At 42.6% G+C, this 17,719-nt stretch overlaps 1 protein-coding gene across 4 annotated transcripts; it reads left to right on the top strand.

Annotated features, from left to right (window-relative positions):
• Positions 1-152: 152 nt before the first annotated feature.
• ANKLE2 (ankyrin repeat and LEM domain containing 2) lies at positions 153-17,224 on the top strand. 4 transcript variants are annotated; one of them, XM_077188023.1, is made up of 13 exons: positions 153-285; positions 4,095-4,526; positions 5,481-5,672; positions 6,488-6,681; positions 7,507-7,695; positions 7,980-8,102; positions 8,451-8,517; positions 9,140-9,321; positions 10,683-10,789; positions 11,635-11,828; positions 12,438-13,119; positions 13,259-13,390; positions 14,189-17,224. In XM_077188023.1, the coding sequence occupies exons 2-13, from the start codon at positions 4,106-4,108 to the stop codon at positions 14,403-14,405; spliced, it is 2,700 nt and encodes an 899-aa protein (XP_077044138.1). In that variant the 5' UTR covers positions 153-285; positions 4,095-4,105; the 3' UTR covers positions 14,406-17,224. The 4 variants fall into 4 exon arrangements, with proteins under 4 accessions (XP_077044138.1, XP_054501695.2, XP_054501694.2 ...); XM_054645720.2 differs by having other exon boundaries at positions 262-395; XM_054645719.2 differs by lacking the exon at positions 153-285 and adding an exon at positions 391-713.
• Positions 17,225-17,719: the final 495 nt, after the last annotated feature.

Raw genomic sequence — 17,719 nt, forward strand, 5'->3', positions numbered from 1 at the left:
ACCCGGACGGAACCTTTCTAGAGCGGCCCGTGTGTTCCCGGTCCCCAGGGCTGGTGCAGTTCAAGCCCTGCCTGCCTGTCCCGGCCTTGGGCAGCGCCCGCCCGGCAGCTGCGGCTGCTCCGCCGTGTGTTCCCCCGCAGCCGCGGCGCCGCGCTCCCCCGGCCTCCCCGGCCCTTCCCCGCCCGCCCGGCAGCTGCGGCTGCTCCGCCGCGTGTTCCGCTCCCTTGGCCACCACGGCCCCTCCCCGCCGCCCGGCAGCGGCGGCCGAGCGGAGCCGCGGTCACGGTGAGGCCCAGGCGGGCGGCGGAGCCCCGTCAGCGCCGGGCGGAGCCGCCGCCGCGTCTGTTGGGGGGCGGGCGCGGGGCGGAGGAGGTGGAAGCCGCGCGGCCGCGGAGGTACCGTCCCTGAGGGCGTGCGGGCACGGCGGCGGGCGGGCCGCGGGCCGGGCATGGAGCGGTGGGTCGGGGCCGCCGGGGGCTGGGATTCGCTCTGGGGAGCCGGCTGGGGCCGATGGCCGTGCTGGGAGCTCCTGGCCGCCTGCGCCGTCATCGGCGCCGTGGGCTGGCTGCTGCGGCTGCGGGACAGGAGGCCGGGCGGCCGCCGGGCGGCAGCGGCCGCCATCTCCTCCCCGACCCCCATCGCGTCCCCGGCTCCCCACTCGGCCCCGGCGCCGCTCGCCGCGGGGAGCCAGCGCTGCAGCGGGAGCCGCCCAGGTGAGAGACTCGGGGGAGGCCGGGGGATGGTGCTGCCCCTCGCCCCGCGGCAGGGCCGGCAGCGGGCACCGGGCACCGCCCGGGGAGGCCGCGCGGCCCTGCCCGCCTCCCCAGCGCCCGCGGGCCCCGCCGGGCCCGGCCCCGCCGCCCCGTTCCCCTTCCCGCTTTGTCACGGCCGGGCCTCGCCGGCTCCGCCCCGGCCCCGCTCCCGCGGCCCTGCTGCTGCTGCTGCTGCTTTTGCTGCTGCTTTTGCTGCTGCTCCCGCGTCCCCGCCAGCGCCCTGCCCGGCCCGGGTCTACACATAGGTGTGCCTTTCTCCTCCCTGAAAAGTTGTCCCTTTTCCCCCTCCCTTTTTTCTTTTCCCATGGCTTATTTCAAGTTTGTTCAGCAGTTCCCTTTCAGCCACGTAGTTCATAACTGGTGGCTCATTTGCCCACAGGCGGTACAGACAAATCACCCCAGCGCGGAGCCACGGTTGCTCTAACATATGCAAATCCTATCAGCCGAATACAGCCAAAGACAGGATGTGACTCTCCATTCCTGCCTCGGGAAAAAAACCAACAAAAACAATCCAGCCAAAAAGAGTATTTTTCTTATATTATTCATTTATTGAAAGATTTAATGAGAGTAGTAGAGTAAAATAATACTGCCATCCTTAGAAATCAGGCGTTCATTCTGTCATGGGTCTAGTCTTAATTTTTTTTCGGAAGCAGGTTCTGCTGCTTCATACTGACCCAGTGAGATAAAGAAAGATACAATTCTTGCCCATTCTTCCAGGATTTGATTGATTTGGAAGAACCCTAGAACATATTGTTGTTAAAGGAGTTATTCATATTTGCAAAGGTAACTCACAAGGCCTTAGTGCTGGCTGTGCTCTGGATCATTTGTAGTTATATAATGCATTTTACGGTTCAAATAATCTCGTTTTGCACCTGCACGTAACAAACGGTCCAAGAATTGTCTCAATATGAGCAGTTGCAGTTTCTTGGGTTTGCAAGTCACACATTTTGTTTTGGACAGATTAAAATAGGTAATGAAATTAAAAACCAATAATGCTTATCTAAATTAGCTGAAATCTCATTGTCAGAACACAAATGGATTTTGTGAGAGTTCTGTGTTGTCACTCCAACAATGTTTTCCCTATTTCCACACCAGACACCCTGTAGAAAACTCTTCATACTACCAGCAGATCTTAAACCTCATTCTTCACTGCTGGTCTGCTTTGCCATCTCATTTTGATTCAGTTGTGCCAGAGTTGTAGTAGACACACAAAATAAATAACTTCTTTTTTTTTTAACAGACAAAATTTTAAGCACTAAGATTTAGGTACCAGGTTCTGTCAAAACATGAGAAATCACTCCCTCACAGCATTTTTTTTGCTTAACCACTAGGCAGGAAGGATTTTTGCATGTACATAAATTATATATATGTACAGGTCTGCTCTTCTGCAGAATGATTGTGCTAGTTCTGAACCCTAAAAATAGGAGCATTTCTCAGCTAATTCTTTAAGGCATTATGTTGACTGCTCAGAGTGTTTTCACTGATCTGTTTTTGCAGTGAACTTTCTCACCCCTGAGTTTTCATCTTTCTTGTGATTTTACAGTTATGCAGTCTCAAAAGGAAAATCCTTAGAATACCAAGTTTGGATATTTTAATTGAGCTTAGGGGCACATCCCTTAATTAAAACACACTGGTATCAAATGTTATTTTAAAAAATAGAGGACTAAGAATTGAAAACAAGTAAGAGGATCCTTCCTATCTGTTGTAGTCAGATAATCTGTTGTGGGCAAGTCAGATAATGGAAACAGTGAGGTTGCTTGGAGGCTCAGGAATCACAGGGGAGCTGCAGTACCTTGGGGAAGTGGCTCAGCAGCATCAGCTGTGGCTCTGCTGCTGTTTTAATTGGAAATATTCTCATTTCCCATTGTTTCAGCAAGATTCCAGTTAATACTTGTGAAATGTTCGGGGGCTGAGGTTATGTTGTTCTCTAACCACAGGCATTCAAAATAAGATGTTCATAAAAAAAGAGACAGCTCCCAAAGGAAATACCCCTCCAAGGAAACAACCTTCCAACTCACATGACTGTTCACTTGTAAGAATTGAAGGACTGTTGAAGTTAGGCACTAAGTACATTTTCATTGCATTTCCTAATACTAGGAATGTGTTTGTTCTAACTCAGATTGGTGAAACTTAATGTAGTGCTGTATAGATTGCTGCTGAAAGCTACAAAAGCTTACTGTGTGCATTTGGGGTTTTTAAATATATGAAAAGTAGTCTTAGTTTCACTGACTGAGTATGAAACCTAAAATTGAAAATAAAGTACTAAAACAGCCATACACCCTGTCCAAAGCAGAACAAGCCTCATGAAGTGGCTCAGCAGTGGAGGAGGGGGCAGTGCAAGGCAGGCTGAGGGAGAGCCCAGCTGAATCATTCCTGTCTGGAGCTTCCCTTCCTGACAGTGTGTGCCAGGGCAGTCACAGCCTGCCTCCAGCTACCTGGCTGCAGTTCTCATCAAATAATGGGAAAGCTTCTTACATTTTTGAGCTGCCCAAGTCCTGTATTTTTCAGCTGTGTTTTCCAGAGCAAGGAATTTGTGTTGGCATCAGCTTGGTTTTAGTGTCTTCTTGCTGACCAGTGTGGAAGCTGTCAGTGTGGATTGCATGGAGGGACATGAGCCTGGGGAATTGTATCATAGCAGAGAGGATGATGTTCCTTTGGAAAGGGAGAAATTCTCCCAGCTTCTGTTTTCTGTTGGAGAAGGAGATCTGAAAAGATCAGTTGTTTTTGTCTTGTGGCTGTTTGCTCTCCAAACAGGCCTGGGAAACAACATGCTGTGTACATATTTCCAGCCTTGCATCACAGCCAGAGCAAGCCTGCCCTGGCTGCTGCATTGCACTTGTGCCCATGACTTCTGTCAGCCAGAAAGTCCCAAGGAAATACTGGAAATAGTTCTGTGCCTTTAGCAGCCCCTTGTCTTGGGGCTGACTGGTGCTCCTGTCCTTGTCTTGCATTGCACAAAGAAACTGTGCCTTCTTGTCAGGAATCAAATATTTCTCAGCCTGTCATAAATTTTAATGAGTAAATGCTCTAGATTGAATTTTCACTCTAGAAGAAATTGAAAAAGGACTACCAAGAACAAAATGTAAGCTATAAATACTCTTTTAGTGGTCGAGAGAGGAGGAAGTAAACTTGCTATGTGTCTGGTAGCTTAAAAACATTGAATTGAAAAATTTTATTTTTCTGCACCACAAGGATCTCTTCAGAATCCCAAGAAATTGCTAAGTGACATTTTTTTTCCTTTGCTTTAATACACCATTTAAGTAGCAGAAGAAGTTTTGGTTTTTACAATTTTTCTCCTCTTCTTTTTTGCCTTTCCTGTAGGTGGAATAACAATGGATACAATATTATCCCGATTAAAGAAGCTCAGCCACGATGAGCTTAGAGAAGAGATTGTGAGAGCAGGACTGAAATGTGGGCCCATTACTGCAACTACAAGGTTTATTTTTGAAAAAAAATTGGCTCAGGCACTGTTGGAACAGCAAGGAGCATTGGAGGAGGAAGGGTCTGCTGTGTCAGAGGAGGCAGCTGGAAATGTCCCAGTGAATCACAATGGCCTTGGAAGTGCTTCTGAGGAGGTAGACTTTGGGTACTGTGTGGGTCTGAACCCTCCAGAAGAAGATGCTGTGACACTCATGAACTGTTCAGCTCCAGCCTGTGGTGCTGATTCACAGATCTCTGCTCAGACACCATCCAGAGATCCTCCACTGTTCTATGGTGTTTGCCCAGTTTATGATGACATACTGGCTAGGAATGGTAAATACTCACTTCCCTTATTTCCAGTGATAAGGCATTTCAGTCATGGCTGGGTAGAGTTCTTTTATGTAACAGGTGTTCTGAACACCACTGCATTAGTATTGTTGGCATTGGTTGAGGTATTTCTTTGTTCCTATAAATAGTATTTATTCTGAGGCAAAGAAACAACAGTTTAAGACATCCCAGGTGTTTGCCATTACAGTTCCTACATATGAGGATCCTCTACCCTGTGTAGCTCAGATGAGGAAAATTTCTTATTGCCACTCTTGGACTCATCCTGTGCCTTTAATCCCTCTCAAGAATAAAAAGTAATCCTGCAAATAAACAATCAAAAAAATATGTCATGATGTTGTCATCAGTTGAAGCTTAAATGATCTCTTCTAAAAGTTTTCACATCTTCCTTTCTGTTCCTGACAGGGGTAGAGTAGTGCACAGGATTATTTCCTCTGAGAGAGTAGTAAGAATTCTTACTAAGAAAAGGTACATTAAGATATCCTTATGTGAACAGTATCATTTAAAGGAGAAGAAGAAGGATTTGTTAATTATCTAAGATACTCTGTAGAGATGTTGAAGTTGTGGATCAGTTACAAAGTTGGTCTTTCTGAGCAAGGCAGCATCAAAAAGTAATTCAGGGTGAATAAGCTCTGAGTCTGCTTTTCCATCTGGAAGTGAAATGCTTTGTTGAAGGTGGCCCATCCATTAAAGGGGTGTTGATTGAAGGGAATGGCTGAGCCCTGTACTGGGATCACCTGACATTACCTGGAGAGTGTGGGAGGCTCCTACTCAGTTTCCAAGAGACAAGATTTAAAAGGACTTTTGACCTTTATGTCACTTTTGGAAGAGAAACCATCTGAGACCAAAGCTGGAACGATAGTCTTAAGAATTCTGTGATCTGTCTAGGAATTGAAATCTGAGATGATTGAAGCAATGTAACTTGGTGGTTCTTTGTTGCAGAGAGAATTCATGTTTATGAAGATAGGAAGGAAGCTCTCCAGGCTGTTAAGATGATTAAGGGTTCCCGTTTTAAAGCTTTTACAAACAGAGAGGATGCTGAGAAATTTGCTAAAGGAATCTGTGATTATTTCCCATCTCCAGGCAAGTCCTCTTTATGTTTGTCTCCAGTGAAAATGGGATCATTTAACAGAGGTAAGTGGGGAACTTCATCTCTCTACAGTAGATGCAATAGACAGCATTGATTTTTCTTTTCATGAGAGAAGCAACAACTGTCTTACAAAACACTAATAACAGAAAAAATTCAAAGGTGAAGCACTGAATAAATTGATGTTTAAAAGAACTTTTATTTTAAGTATAGAAATGTTGAACATGTGGAAAATGTTTTAAATGTAAAGTACTATTGCTGCTCTTCTAAAGCTGAAATGTAAGTAATGGTCTGCATGGATACCTTGCTTAGTATTCCATGGTCATATTTGTTAGGATTCAGTTTTACTCATGGACTTCAGGATTTTCAGGTTTAGCAAGATGCTGATAAAATTGCACAGTATATTCAAACTGTACTCAGTTCTTAAGTAAATTTGTAAGTTCAGAAATAAAATGCTAAGCACTGATCATATTTCACAGTGTTCCCAATTGCTAGATTGAAGTGATTGAGGATTTACAGAACTGCAGAAGCAATTTTAACAATCAGAAAATGGTTGTTTCTTTCTGAATTTTGCTTTTAAATTTGGATGGGAGCAGACTGGTAATTGCAAAGTTTACCAGTCCCTATTAAAGTCTGAAACACTTTTACAAGTTGATTCATCATTTTCCTCTCCCTCCCTATTACTAACTACTAGTGTATTTAAATGTCTTGTTATTCAGTTCAGTTTCCTTACTCCTGTATATTAAAGATGCCAAATTAAGAACATGGTTTAGATTAAAAGCATAATTTTCATGGCCTGGGTGTGCAGATGGTGATCCCTGGAAAGAATGTATCTAGAAAGGAATGATTTGTGTTTTGGTAGATGGTTTGTGCTCCCCTGAGAGCGACACTGCCAGTAAGGAGAGAGCCAACAGCTACAAAAGTCCACGGACTCAGGATCTCACAGCAAAGCTTCGGAAAGCTGTGGAGAAAGGAGACACAGCAACGTTCTCAGACCTGATTTGGAGTAACCCTCGTTACCTGATCGGGTCAGGAGACAACCCAACCATTGTACAGGTGAAAAACCAGCAACAAAACAGGAAAATCGGGGTTCTGGTTTAGTGATGTAGCTTTTGGGGCCTGGAAGCACAAGTGGAAGGAGCGATGTTTTCTGCTCCTCCTTCAGGACACCTTGTTCCACCCAGTGCAGGTTTCTCTGTTCATTGACAGCAGCTGGGACTTCTCTGTAAGTCACCCTGAGAGCTCCCTTTGCTCCAGCAGAGCTAAAGGAACTGAGTGTGCAGTTCTTCAGGGGAGGAATAGTTGTATTTAGTAGTTCAAGGAATAGTCTTGTCTTCTTATTCTTTGGTCTCCTCCAAGAAATTGCAATCTTTTTTAAAACAGACTAAATTGAAGGACTAGGGTAGGGCCTAGGCTGTAATTAGGTGTTCCTACAGCATTGCTTACCTAAGCACCTCTACTAAATTCCAAAACCATGTATAAGGTGCCATTTAGCAAACTCTGACTATCTTCAACTTGCATCAGACCAGCTTTGTGAAGTTGTTGAAATTTTTTATCTAATAGAGCAAATCAAATTTTTTATGTCTATACCCATTTTCCTGCTCTTTATCTAAACTGAACTTCCTACCTCCCTTTATTGTGTAATATCTTAATGTACCTTTTTTGCCACATTCTTTCCTTAAATAAAGGCTCTAACTGAGTGTAAGAATAATTTCATTAATTATAACAATAATATGGGTGTAAGGATAAGTCTTTACAAAAATATCCATATAAAACTCTGTGCAGGAACCCATGTATTTTCACAGTTAAATCAGTTACATCTCTGGCTGTAAGAAAGCTGTTTAGATTGAGGTTCATTCTAATACTGGTCTTTTTTTCCAGGAAGGGTGTAGGTACAATGTCATGCATGTTGCTGCCAAGGAGAATCAGCCTGCTATCTGCCAGTTACTGCTGGACACTCTGGAAAATCCAGAATTTATGCGGCTGATGTACCCCGATGATAACGATGTCATGTTGAAGAAACGCGTCCAATATATTGTTGACCTTTACCTGAACACTCCAGATAAAATGGTAAGATTTGGGGGGTTACCTGTTTTTATTATTATTATTATCATTAGTAGTACTGGAAGGGGTTAAGGGAGACTGAAAGAGAACAGAACAGAAGGGGAGCTGTCCATGAATTCTGTGGGTTTTGGTAATCATTATTCTGCACTGTGGTGGGAACAGATCTGTTAAGAGCTGAGATAATTAGTCATGATATGTATTTACTATCCTCAGTCTCAAAATTAAATGTGTGGTATTGACTTTATAATCTTTCTAAGTGCATGTGATTTTTTCCCTTTTTCCCACTGCAGTGGTTTGATACTCCATTGCATTTTGCTTGCAAGTTTGGAAATGTGGATGTGGTTAATGTGCTTACCTCACACCCAGCCATTGTAAAAAATCCAAGAAACAAATATGATCAAACTCCAGCAGAAGTAAGTCTCTCTGTGTCCACAGCAAACCCAGAAATGTTATCCTGATGAGCATTTTTCATATTCAGACATTACTGACTGCCATAGATGGAAGATTTGTAGTAAGGTGCTAGTGTCATAATTAAAGAGTAAATTCAGTATAACATTAAAAATATTTTATGCTGATTGTGTCTTTGGAAAAGTTTTAGAATTTATGAAGTTGGATGTATTTTAGTTGCTCTACTGTGAATTAAAAGCACTGGGTGAGATGGGTAGGGGCCAATAATGTGATTGTTCTGAAAGAACACACATTGCAGTTGATTTGAAAATGAGGTTACTATGCTGCCCTAACAAGTACAATTATATTAACAGGTAGTTTGTGAAAGAAGCAAGAACAAATCTGCTGAATTGAAAGAAAAGATAAGAGAGTACTTGAAAGGTCTGTATGCAGAGTTTTGTACTATATCAGGGGTGTGTTTTGGCTCTTGGCTGTCTCCTGTTTGCTTTCTGTAGCATTTGAGTTTATAAATGATGCTGCTGTACAGTGCTCTAAAAACCAAAGGGAAATTCTAACATTGAGTCAGAACTCTTAATGTATGGATCACAAGGTTGCCCTCATGGCTCGGTAAGGGAGGCAAGGCCCTGATTCAGTAAGCCTGGAGCAATGTTCAATCTAAAAGATTGAACTAAAGAATATAAAGACCTTTTGCAGGGCAAGAGGTGTATCTGTCATGCTGGGGAGTCCTGTCATTTTATAATTTCCTCGACACAGAACTTTCTCTGTTTTGTCATGTGTGTGTTTAGGCATTTGCAAAAGGAGGTTGTGAAAAATGTTAAAGACCCTGAGGGAAGGGCTTTATGGATTATTGCAGGTGGTTTTGTGTTTGAAAGAGAAGGGAACCTACACTAAAATGTGGTCTGTGATCACTGGAGCAGTGAGTGTGAATTACAAGCAGTTTTACTGAGGTGGTTCAGTGTATGGGTGCAGTGGTAACCCAGGAAGAAGCAGCAGGCTGATGTGACATACACTGAATGAGAAGGCTCTGGATGATCTATTTTAGGTCACTATTATGTGCCCCTCCTGAGGGCAGAAGACAATTCCTCAGCTCCGGTCATTGGGGCGCCGTGGTCGCCCGACCAGACGGACGATGGCCCCCAGAGAGCTTGGCCTAAATACCCTGGCAGCCCCAAGGACCCAGTGCTGTCCATCAGGGCTTTTGCAGGCCCCATGAGCCCCTCAAAGGTAAGGAGAGAGCTCCCTGTGACTCCAATGCCCATTCTTCTCCTTTTAATGAATAAAGATCCCCACAGGGTTCCCTGGGTGGTGTAGCTTGATCCCAGTGCAGATTGTGGCTCTCTCTTTGCTGAGGAGATGGATCTTCCTCCATGGAGAAGCACAGAAACTTGTAAATATTTTTTTACTGCTGAAAACAGAAATGTGGTATAGATAAGAAGAGTAGAAGTTTAGTCAAAATTTGTTTTCTTTTTCCTGTTGAAATCTATTCAAAGAGCACCCTTGGCAAACCTTTCATTTCTTATAGATAATTGCTGTAACTCTCTAACCTGAAGCAAAGCCTTTCAAAGCAGCTGTGAATCAGTTTTAAAAACCTTAACTGTATTGTTATCTCATTTCTAGAAGTTGCCACTGGATGTTAACCTCTGCTTGTTGAATTAACATAAATATATTTTTCTAGATGGAAAAACTGACAACCAAGTAGTAGGTTGTTGGGATGGTTTTGGAAATGTATTGACTGTATAGTGGAAAAGCAAAATCTTCAGTTTTCAGAAGGAAAACTTAGATATCTGTTAAATATATTCCAAACTTACAGGTGTTTGTTTGACTCATTTATTTAATGTGAACATGCTACAAATATAACAGGTTTAGAAACAATGAATACATACAGTGGAGGACTGATGGTTGCATTCTTTAAGACTGAGTTCTACCAAAATGCTTAATGCTTTTTCTTCTAAAAGTTCTTGATCAATTTTCTGTTCAACTGACACAAATTTAAATATTATCTGTACTGCAAAAAAAAAGTCTCTAGGGTACAAACAGTTCATAATTTTGATTGCTGACATGTATTTTTAATGTCTGAATGTAATTCTTAGTCATCGTTGTGATCCTTGTCATATAAAGTGTAGTGCAGGATTTTGCAAAAAATTTCCCCTGAGGCATTCCAACTTCAAAATAGACAGCAAGAATTTATTCTAATAATTGTAGCAAGTCTGTACATACATAAAAAACATCCCCTTTGCATCCCAGAAAACAATGACCAGGAAGCTTTTGTAATTAAATAGAATGACATGGCAAAATCACAAGACACTTCTGTTTCCTGCTGCACACACATTAAAAGCAGGCAGATGTGGTGTTGTGCAGTTGATTTTCAGATGATTGTACATTATGGTCCTTCTCCTTCATGAGCAGTTAAGAGATCAGAGTAACCACCAGTAATGAAAGGAGTAACTTTAGATCCAGTGTGAGATCCTTCATAGCTGGGGTTTAGCAGCACTTGTGGACAGCAAACAGCTGAACATCTCTAGGTAGATGTGTGGCCAGTTCATACTGTGGGGGAGAGTTTTTGAATTTGTTTCTGTTTTTTAAAGGCTGAAGAATTTCGCAGGCTGTGGAAGACTCCACCTCGGGAGAGAGCTGGCTTCTTTCACAATGTCAGGAAATCTGATCTGGAGAGAGGTGTTGAAAGAGTTGGAAGGTATCTAAAAGACTGTCAATATAAAAACTTAATAATAGAGCATGTAAAAGCAAAAGACTGTGCTGAGAGTTCAGTTATTACTCACTGCACAATATCTTGGGGCAAAAACTACTGCAGAAATATTTAATATTTTGCAGTTGGATTTTTACTGGTTTTTTGTGTAAATAAGATAGTTAAAATGTGAGACCTGGCTTTCTTAGCTTTGGCAATAAAGATATTTTAGCTGTTATTGATGGTATGTATGGAATGCTTTTCACAGACATTTACTTGCCTCATTTGTCAGATCTAAAATGATGCATAGCCTGTTTGTTCTGTGAAAGTGAGGGATTGTTAAAAGGGAGCAGAATGAAAAGATCCTAATACAAATTTGCTGTTTTATAAAAGCTGTATGTGTGTGGTGTGTCCTTGCAGCTAAAATACCTTCCATCAGCAACATATGGAAAAAATACTTTGTTAAAAGCTGACTGCATTTCATTCTTTAAAATAATCCCTCACTTCCTCCTCCCTCTCCCATTCCCAAATAGAAAAGGCTGGTGCATGCAGTATCAGTGGGGATTCTTCTCTGTCTGATGTCTAGATACAGTCAGCTTAAAGATAGCAATGTTTATGCTGCCAACTGTAAAAATAGTAGATGAAATGTGAAAAATGCTCTAGAACAAATGAGGTGATACTTTGATTGCTAAGGATGTGTGTGTGCTTTTGCAGACTCTTGGTTGTGGTGGGATTGTGTTGCCTGGTTGCTCGTTTGTGCTCTGTTTGTAGCTGTTTAAATGTGATCAGAAAAGTTGTTGTCAAACTGATATTTATGTCTTCACAAATGATTCGTTTTATTTTATTTATTGCAGGGAGTTAGCTCATGAACTGGGGTTCCCGTGGGTTGAATACTGGGAATTTCTGGGCTGTTTTGTTGATCTGTCTTCCCAGGAGGGGCTGCGAAAATTAGAAGAGTACCTGAGTCATCGTGAAATGAGCGAAAAGGCTCAGCCAGAAACAGGGGAAAATGAAACCTGCAATAGATATAAAACTCCACATCCCTCTGGTAAGAAAAGGGCAAATGCTGCAAACAATGGGTTGTACCTGGGGAGAAGAGGAACAGAAAAAGCTTGGGGCCCAGGGGAAGCTGTATTCACCTGTTGTGGTTGTTATTATTCATCTGTTATCCAGACAGTCTGAGTACAGCATCAAAAAAAGAGCCAACTGTGAATGTGGAAGTACAGACTTTATCTTCCATGTGAAGTAGTTTATTTGAGTGTAGCCCTTAAATGAAATCCCTGTAAGAAAACCTCTGTCTTCAGTATGTTTTCACTCAGAGCATTTGGGCATTCATCTAAAGCATAGAATTTTGTAATCCACAGATACGGAATAAATAACATTTTAAAAATAAAAGAATAATTCTTTACAACTGTGAGCCTGAAAAGACACAAGAAGCAAAACCCAGGAAAGCTTTTATACCTTAGGCCACTGCTTGCCATGTGTGCATTTTGCATTTGTAGCTTTAGTCAGGTTAGTTCTTGCTGTTACATACAGTCAGAGAGGTCTTCAGGAAATAGAATAAGGCATAAGGATTGTGCATCTTTTTCCTAGCTTATGCACTTGACATTCTGTTTAAAGTCTTCTTATGTGTTGCTCTTGTTAAAATTGTTCACAGGCAAAAGCAAAAAATCCTGCAATTCCATTTCTGTTGGAGCATTTTTGGATGAGGATGATGATGACATGAGCTTAGAAGAAATTAAAAACAGACAAAATGCAGCACGAAATATCAGCCCCTCTCTGGTGTCCAAGGAGCCCAGCATTGATGCCATTGGAGATGCTGAGTGTGATATCCTGTCCATGGAGTGTGCAGGAAACATCATAGAGACCTCAGCTCCCCCTCGGCACTATGAGAAGGGGGCTGCTGCCAGCAAAAATGGGTTTTGCAGTGCTGTGTCCAGTAAAAGGATCATCAGTGACAGAAAGCAGCTGCATGATGGGTCAGAATGCCTCATGTCACCTGTTTCCAATTTGATGTCAGAATTCGAAGGCCTGTCATTCCGAGAACAAGAGGTTGCAGGAGTATCTCATAGAATCACTGAAAAAACTGAGAATGAGGCAGTTCTGGACAAGACCTGCTCTGCAGTGTCACTGGCAAGTTCTTCTGAGCCAAGTGTTACAGGAAAACATGGAGAGACCAAGTTAAGGACAGACCACAGAATATTGTTAGAAAAGGAGAGAGTGTCCAGAGAATCTGGAATTCAGACTAGGGAGCCACAGCAACGTCAAGAGCTTTCTTCCCAGAAGTTTCTTTCGAAGACTTCACCCACAAATGACAATTTAAAGTTATTCCTTCTTGGGTAAGAATTGCCGTTTTAAACTCTTACTTGCACAGACAATCTCATTGCTAATATAAAACTAAGTGTTTTGGAATTGGGGTGTTTCATTGCCTGAACAAATACGTGGTTCTCTTTTCATCTAGTTCTGTTTCCATTCTAGGGAGCAGCCCTCGAAGCTGGATGGTGATGTCTTAGCAGCTATAGAAGGAGCAGAAATTGATCCCCAGAAATTCCCAATGATTTACAAGTGGAAACACGCAGTGCAATCCTACTCCTCATCTGACAGGCAAAGGTATTGCTGCAAACTCAGTCACAGGAGCTGAAGTACAGTTTTAGCAGATCAGCTTGAATAGAAAATTTCAGGCCTTGTTGCCCCCAAACCCATATTTTAAATTCAGCAGAATTAACTGTGTTCTGAAGTGAATCACCAAAGCCTTTTTTGACTGGTGTCTATTGATAAGGAGTTTCCTGGTGCTGCAGTCATGTTCTTTCCATTCTACTGCTGTCCCAGGTAACTTGAGCATGTCTCCACAGACAAATCAGATGTGACTCCTTTACACTCAGCCAGTGTCTCACTTTGCTGATTTGGTACTTGGATCCTTCACTGGACTCAGTGATAGTTGTGCTGTTGGTTTGTGATTCATCCCTGTTGTTGATGCAGTGCAGGAATGTTGTGTTTGTTGCCTTGTGGTACTTCGATTGTGCTGAGGGATATTAAGGTGAATTTATTATCTCTATGCATCTTATTAAGTGTTTTTATTTTTACTCTTTATTACCCTAGTCCAAAATAACTATTCATGTGTCATCATGGCCATTTTGAAAGAAATTATGTCTTACTGATTTGGGCAACACAATCTATATAGAATATAGAGTATATAGAATCTAGAACATATAGAATATTGGGCAACAATCTAGATAGAATATTTTGTGCTCTTCCTGTTCCTTCTCTTCTTCCAGACTTGCCTCTCACCAGACAGGATTTTTCTCAGCAGGTGCATTGGTTCTGAGATGGAAAGTCATTCTGAGTTAAAGTGCTGCTCTCATTATTGCAGTTTCCTTTAAAACATGTATGACTTCTGGTTTCTTTCAGTTGGCCAAGTCCAGCGTTGAAGGCAAGATTCCAGTCCCAGTCCATGGCTGCTGGTCTCCCAAATGCTTCAGTGTATCCTAGTTCAGGAAGAAACAGTCCCATCCCGGGAAGCCCCGGGAAACACCACGGCACCTCCTTCCCTCCGGAGCCGGGCAGCCCCGGGCGCTACAGCCCCGCCTGCATCCTGCGCTACTTCGCAGAGCCTCCTGCCCACTAGAGTGCAGCTCCTCGTCCTGGGACTTCGGTTCTGTTCTCGTTGTTAGAGTGGAGGAAAAACTACAATGTTACTAAGGTGACAGGAGGTTTGTACTCAGCTATTTATTTTTCCTCAATTGAGGACAACTGTATGTTTAAACAATGGAGTATATGTCTTAATGCCACACACGAGGTAGATTATTACTGGTGATAAGCAAGAAGTTTGTGAGTGCAGTTGTCCAGTAGCTGAATTAACCCTTGTTGCCAGTACCACAGTGGGCTGAACTGTCCTTAGCAATGGTGGTAATTGCTATCACTGCTTATCCTCATTGTAATGAACACACAGCCCTCAACTGCCTTTCTTGACCTTGGATAGTGGAGGAAATGCATCATCAGCAAATAGAATGTGGGAGAGGAGGCTGATGGCAGAAACGTTCTGCTTGCAGGGGGAAAAGCCTAAAACATGTCTGGGAATGCGAGGATAACTTTGCAGTGTGGAGCAGAGATGTGAACCCCTGTGCAGAAGCAGAGAGTGTCTCCAGCCAGCTGGGCTGGGCAGTTGATACCCACAGCCACCCTCACCTGTCTGTCCATGTGTGTGTGCACAGAGACCTTGGAGGCTCTGCTTGTTCTGAGGCTGTTACAGACACTGAGATCTACCCAGTGCTTTAGAAACAGGGCACTGTAGAAACTATTGGGATTCCTTTAGTGGTAGTGGAAGATTTAAGGAAAAGAAAAGCTTAAGAATTAGCTGGTTATTTTTTCCCCAGAGAAGCTATTAACACTAGCAGATTTGAATAGTTGTTACACAAAAGCACATCAGCAATAATCTCAGCAAATTTACCAGCAAGATAGATAACTTTATCTTAATGGTCTGGTTTGTAATATATTAGCATGGTAGCCAGTGGCCCAGGAGGTGGCTATTTCCCAGCTGTAAAGAGAGAGGACTAAGGACAAAATATTTTTATGAAATCTGAGCTTTTACTGTGGCTCTAGTGTTGATGTGGTAATGAGTTTTTGTTACAGCAGTCAATAATTTTATTCTGCAGCCTTCTGTAAGAATGACTTGTTTTGACAGCGTGATGCTGAGAATAAGAAAGCTTTTCAAAACTCCAGAGAGTTTTCCATATCAAGCCTAGTGCTTGTAATGTTGCATGAAAGGCTTCCAGAAACAGCTCTCTAGGTTAAAAAAAAAAGAAAAAAAAAGACCTATCTACTGTTACAAGATAAATCTGATCAGAAAATGAAGTTCTGCAGGACTGTGCTGGTGAGAAGGGGTGGATTAGGATGGGCTGGTGCCACACAGTCAGTGAGAGCTCAGAGCCACCTGGCAGGGCTGGAAGAGAAGGGCACCAAGCTGAGCAAACACGGGTGGGAGGCAGGAGGGGCTGGCCCAGCCTCCCCCAGGGTCCCACCCACCCCTCGGGGCCATTCCAGAGCCGGGCTCTCACACGGCAGTGACTGTTCTACACAAACTGTGCACCCTCACAGCTTCCTGATTGGTACAAACCTAAACACTGCACTTAATGCTTTTGCAAGCTCAGTAGTGCCTTTTGTAATATATTTTTTTAATTAATTTTTTTGTTCTTTTGGAAGTTTTTTTTAAAAAGTGGCATCCACTTACTATGGGCAGATAAAATAGTTTTTCTCTGGGCTTTCTGAACAGGATGTCTTTTAATGTCTCTAAGTTGGATTATTTGGTGCGATAGCTCTCCATGGGGGGAGAGACTCCTCTTTTAGAAATTATAAAAAAAAAAAAAAAAAAAGGCTTATTTTACTCTTTTGTTAAAATTGAACCTAGTTCTATGGAGCTGGACATTAGGAAGAGCTACTTTACATAAATGCCTCTCATTCAGCCATATTCCAGACAAGTACCAGGGGCCTGGGGGGTGTCATACTTTAGGAAACATGTTAAAAAAAACCCAGAACCAAAACCATTGCCTTCTGCTAATAAGTATGTTAACTGACTTATTTCATAAGGGTTTCTTATTGGGTTGTTTTTTTAATTTTTTATGTAGCAGGCTCCATGGTCTCAAAATATTTTAAATCCCACATACATAGAGTTTTACTCCCAAAGGGTTGAGATTGGCATTTTGGGTTTTTTTTTTTTTTGCTGGGTGGTTGGGTTTTTTCAATAATTTATTGTAAATTACATCTTTATCATTCTGGAGAAATTGATCAGCTGCTGTAATTGCCTAATACCATGTTAGAGCCAAACTGCTGGGGTCAGTTGCTGTGGGTGCAGCTGCTGTTCCCCACCCTGGTCCTTCACAGCTGTGGTACAGCAGCATTGCCCTTTTGCTAAGAGTTTGTCACTGAGCCAGGAGACTGATACTAACACTCTAGTTCCTTGTCCTTTTTTACTTTTATTATGCTTTGCTTTATTTTTTTAATATTTAAATGTATGTTACTGGTATGTACATGTAGCCAGACACCCCCCACACACCCACCACACCCTTGCCTTTCACTTTGTAATGTTGTTTTGGTTCAGTCAGGAGAGTATTTTTTTAACTGTGTTATATAATGTGCATTAGTCCAGTTGTACTTCACTTAAGAGGTCATTTTTCTAACAATGTTACTTCAGCTATGACAGAAATAGCAATTTATGCAGCAATTTGATCATTTGTGATTTTGTGAAGAAAGCCCTTCAACACTGAGCCTGTGGAGACACTTTAAATCAGAGTGATAGTGCTTGAATTGTGTTTTCTTGGCCAAAAGTTCACTTTTAAAGGTGCAAAATAGCTGTGTTTTTGTTGGTTGTTTTTTAATTAGCAAAGTGTCATGTTAAAAATACAGAAGTATCCCACTTTCTATTAAAATCAAATAAATAGCTGAAATGAATAGCTGTGTTGAATATGGGATGTGGGGAGGAGGAGCTGGGCATGACAGGGCAACTCACTGGCTCATCCAGGCCTTGCTTGTACAAGAGCTGCAGCCTTTGTGTGTGTGCACAGTGACAATGGAGTACACCACCACAGACTTAAGGCTCCAGCAGTGTTGAAGAGACAGGAACTCAGCCTATGGCAAAAAAGACATAATTTTAAATTTCACACTTTCCACCCCACCTTAAGTGTCACCAAAACTATTGTTAATTTTTGTACCTGTGCAGAGAGGTGTTGTGTCCTCTGGTTGCCCACCACGAGCTCATTCACTGACACAGGGGATGTGTGTGAGAGGGTACACGTGCACCCACACAACACTAAAAATCACAGAATTTTCATCTCACAGGGGCTGGTTCCTCGTGGTGGTGACAGAGTCCTGCAAATGGCTGTGCTTAGGCTACAGCAGTTCCCCTCTTGGGCAGCTCTGTGGCTGATGCCAATGAACTGCTCTGGC

The sequence above is a fragment of the Agelaius phoeniceus genome, chromosome 18 (assembly GCF_051311805.1).
Source record: "Agelaius phoeniceus isolate bAgePho1 chromosome 18, bAgePho1.hap1, whole genome shotgun sequence".
Classification (NCBI taxonomy): Eukaryota; Metazoa; Chordata; class Aves; order Passeriformes; family Icteridae; genus Agelaius; species Agelaius phoeniceus.

What these genes read in the sequence shown, in the direction of transcription:
- ANKLE2 (XM_054645719.2), top strand. Translation starts at nt 449, where the DNA reads ATGGAGCGGTGGGTCGGGGCCGCCGGGGGCTGGGATTCGCTCTGGGGA. An exon ending in TGACATACTGGCTAGGAATG is followed by an intron (nt 4,527 to 5,480) that starts GTAAATACTCAC and finishes TCTTTGTTGCAG; the next exon opens with AGAGAATTCATGTTTATGAA. An exon ending in TAAAACTCCACATCCCTCTG is followed by an intron (nt 11,829 to 12,437) that starts GTAAGAAAAGGG and finishes AATTGTTCACAG; the next exon opens with GCAAAAGCAAAAAATCCTGC.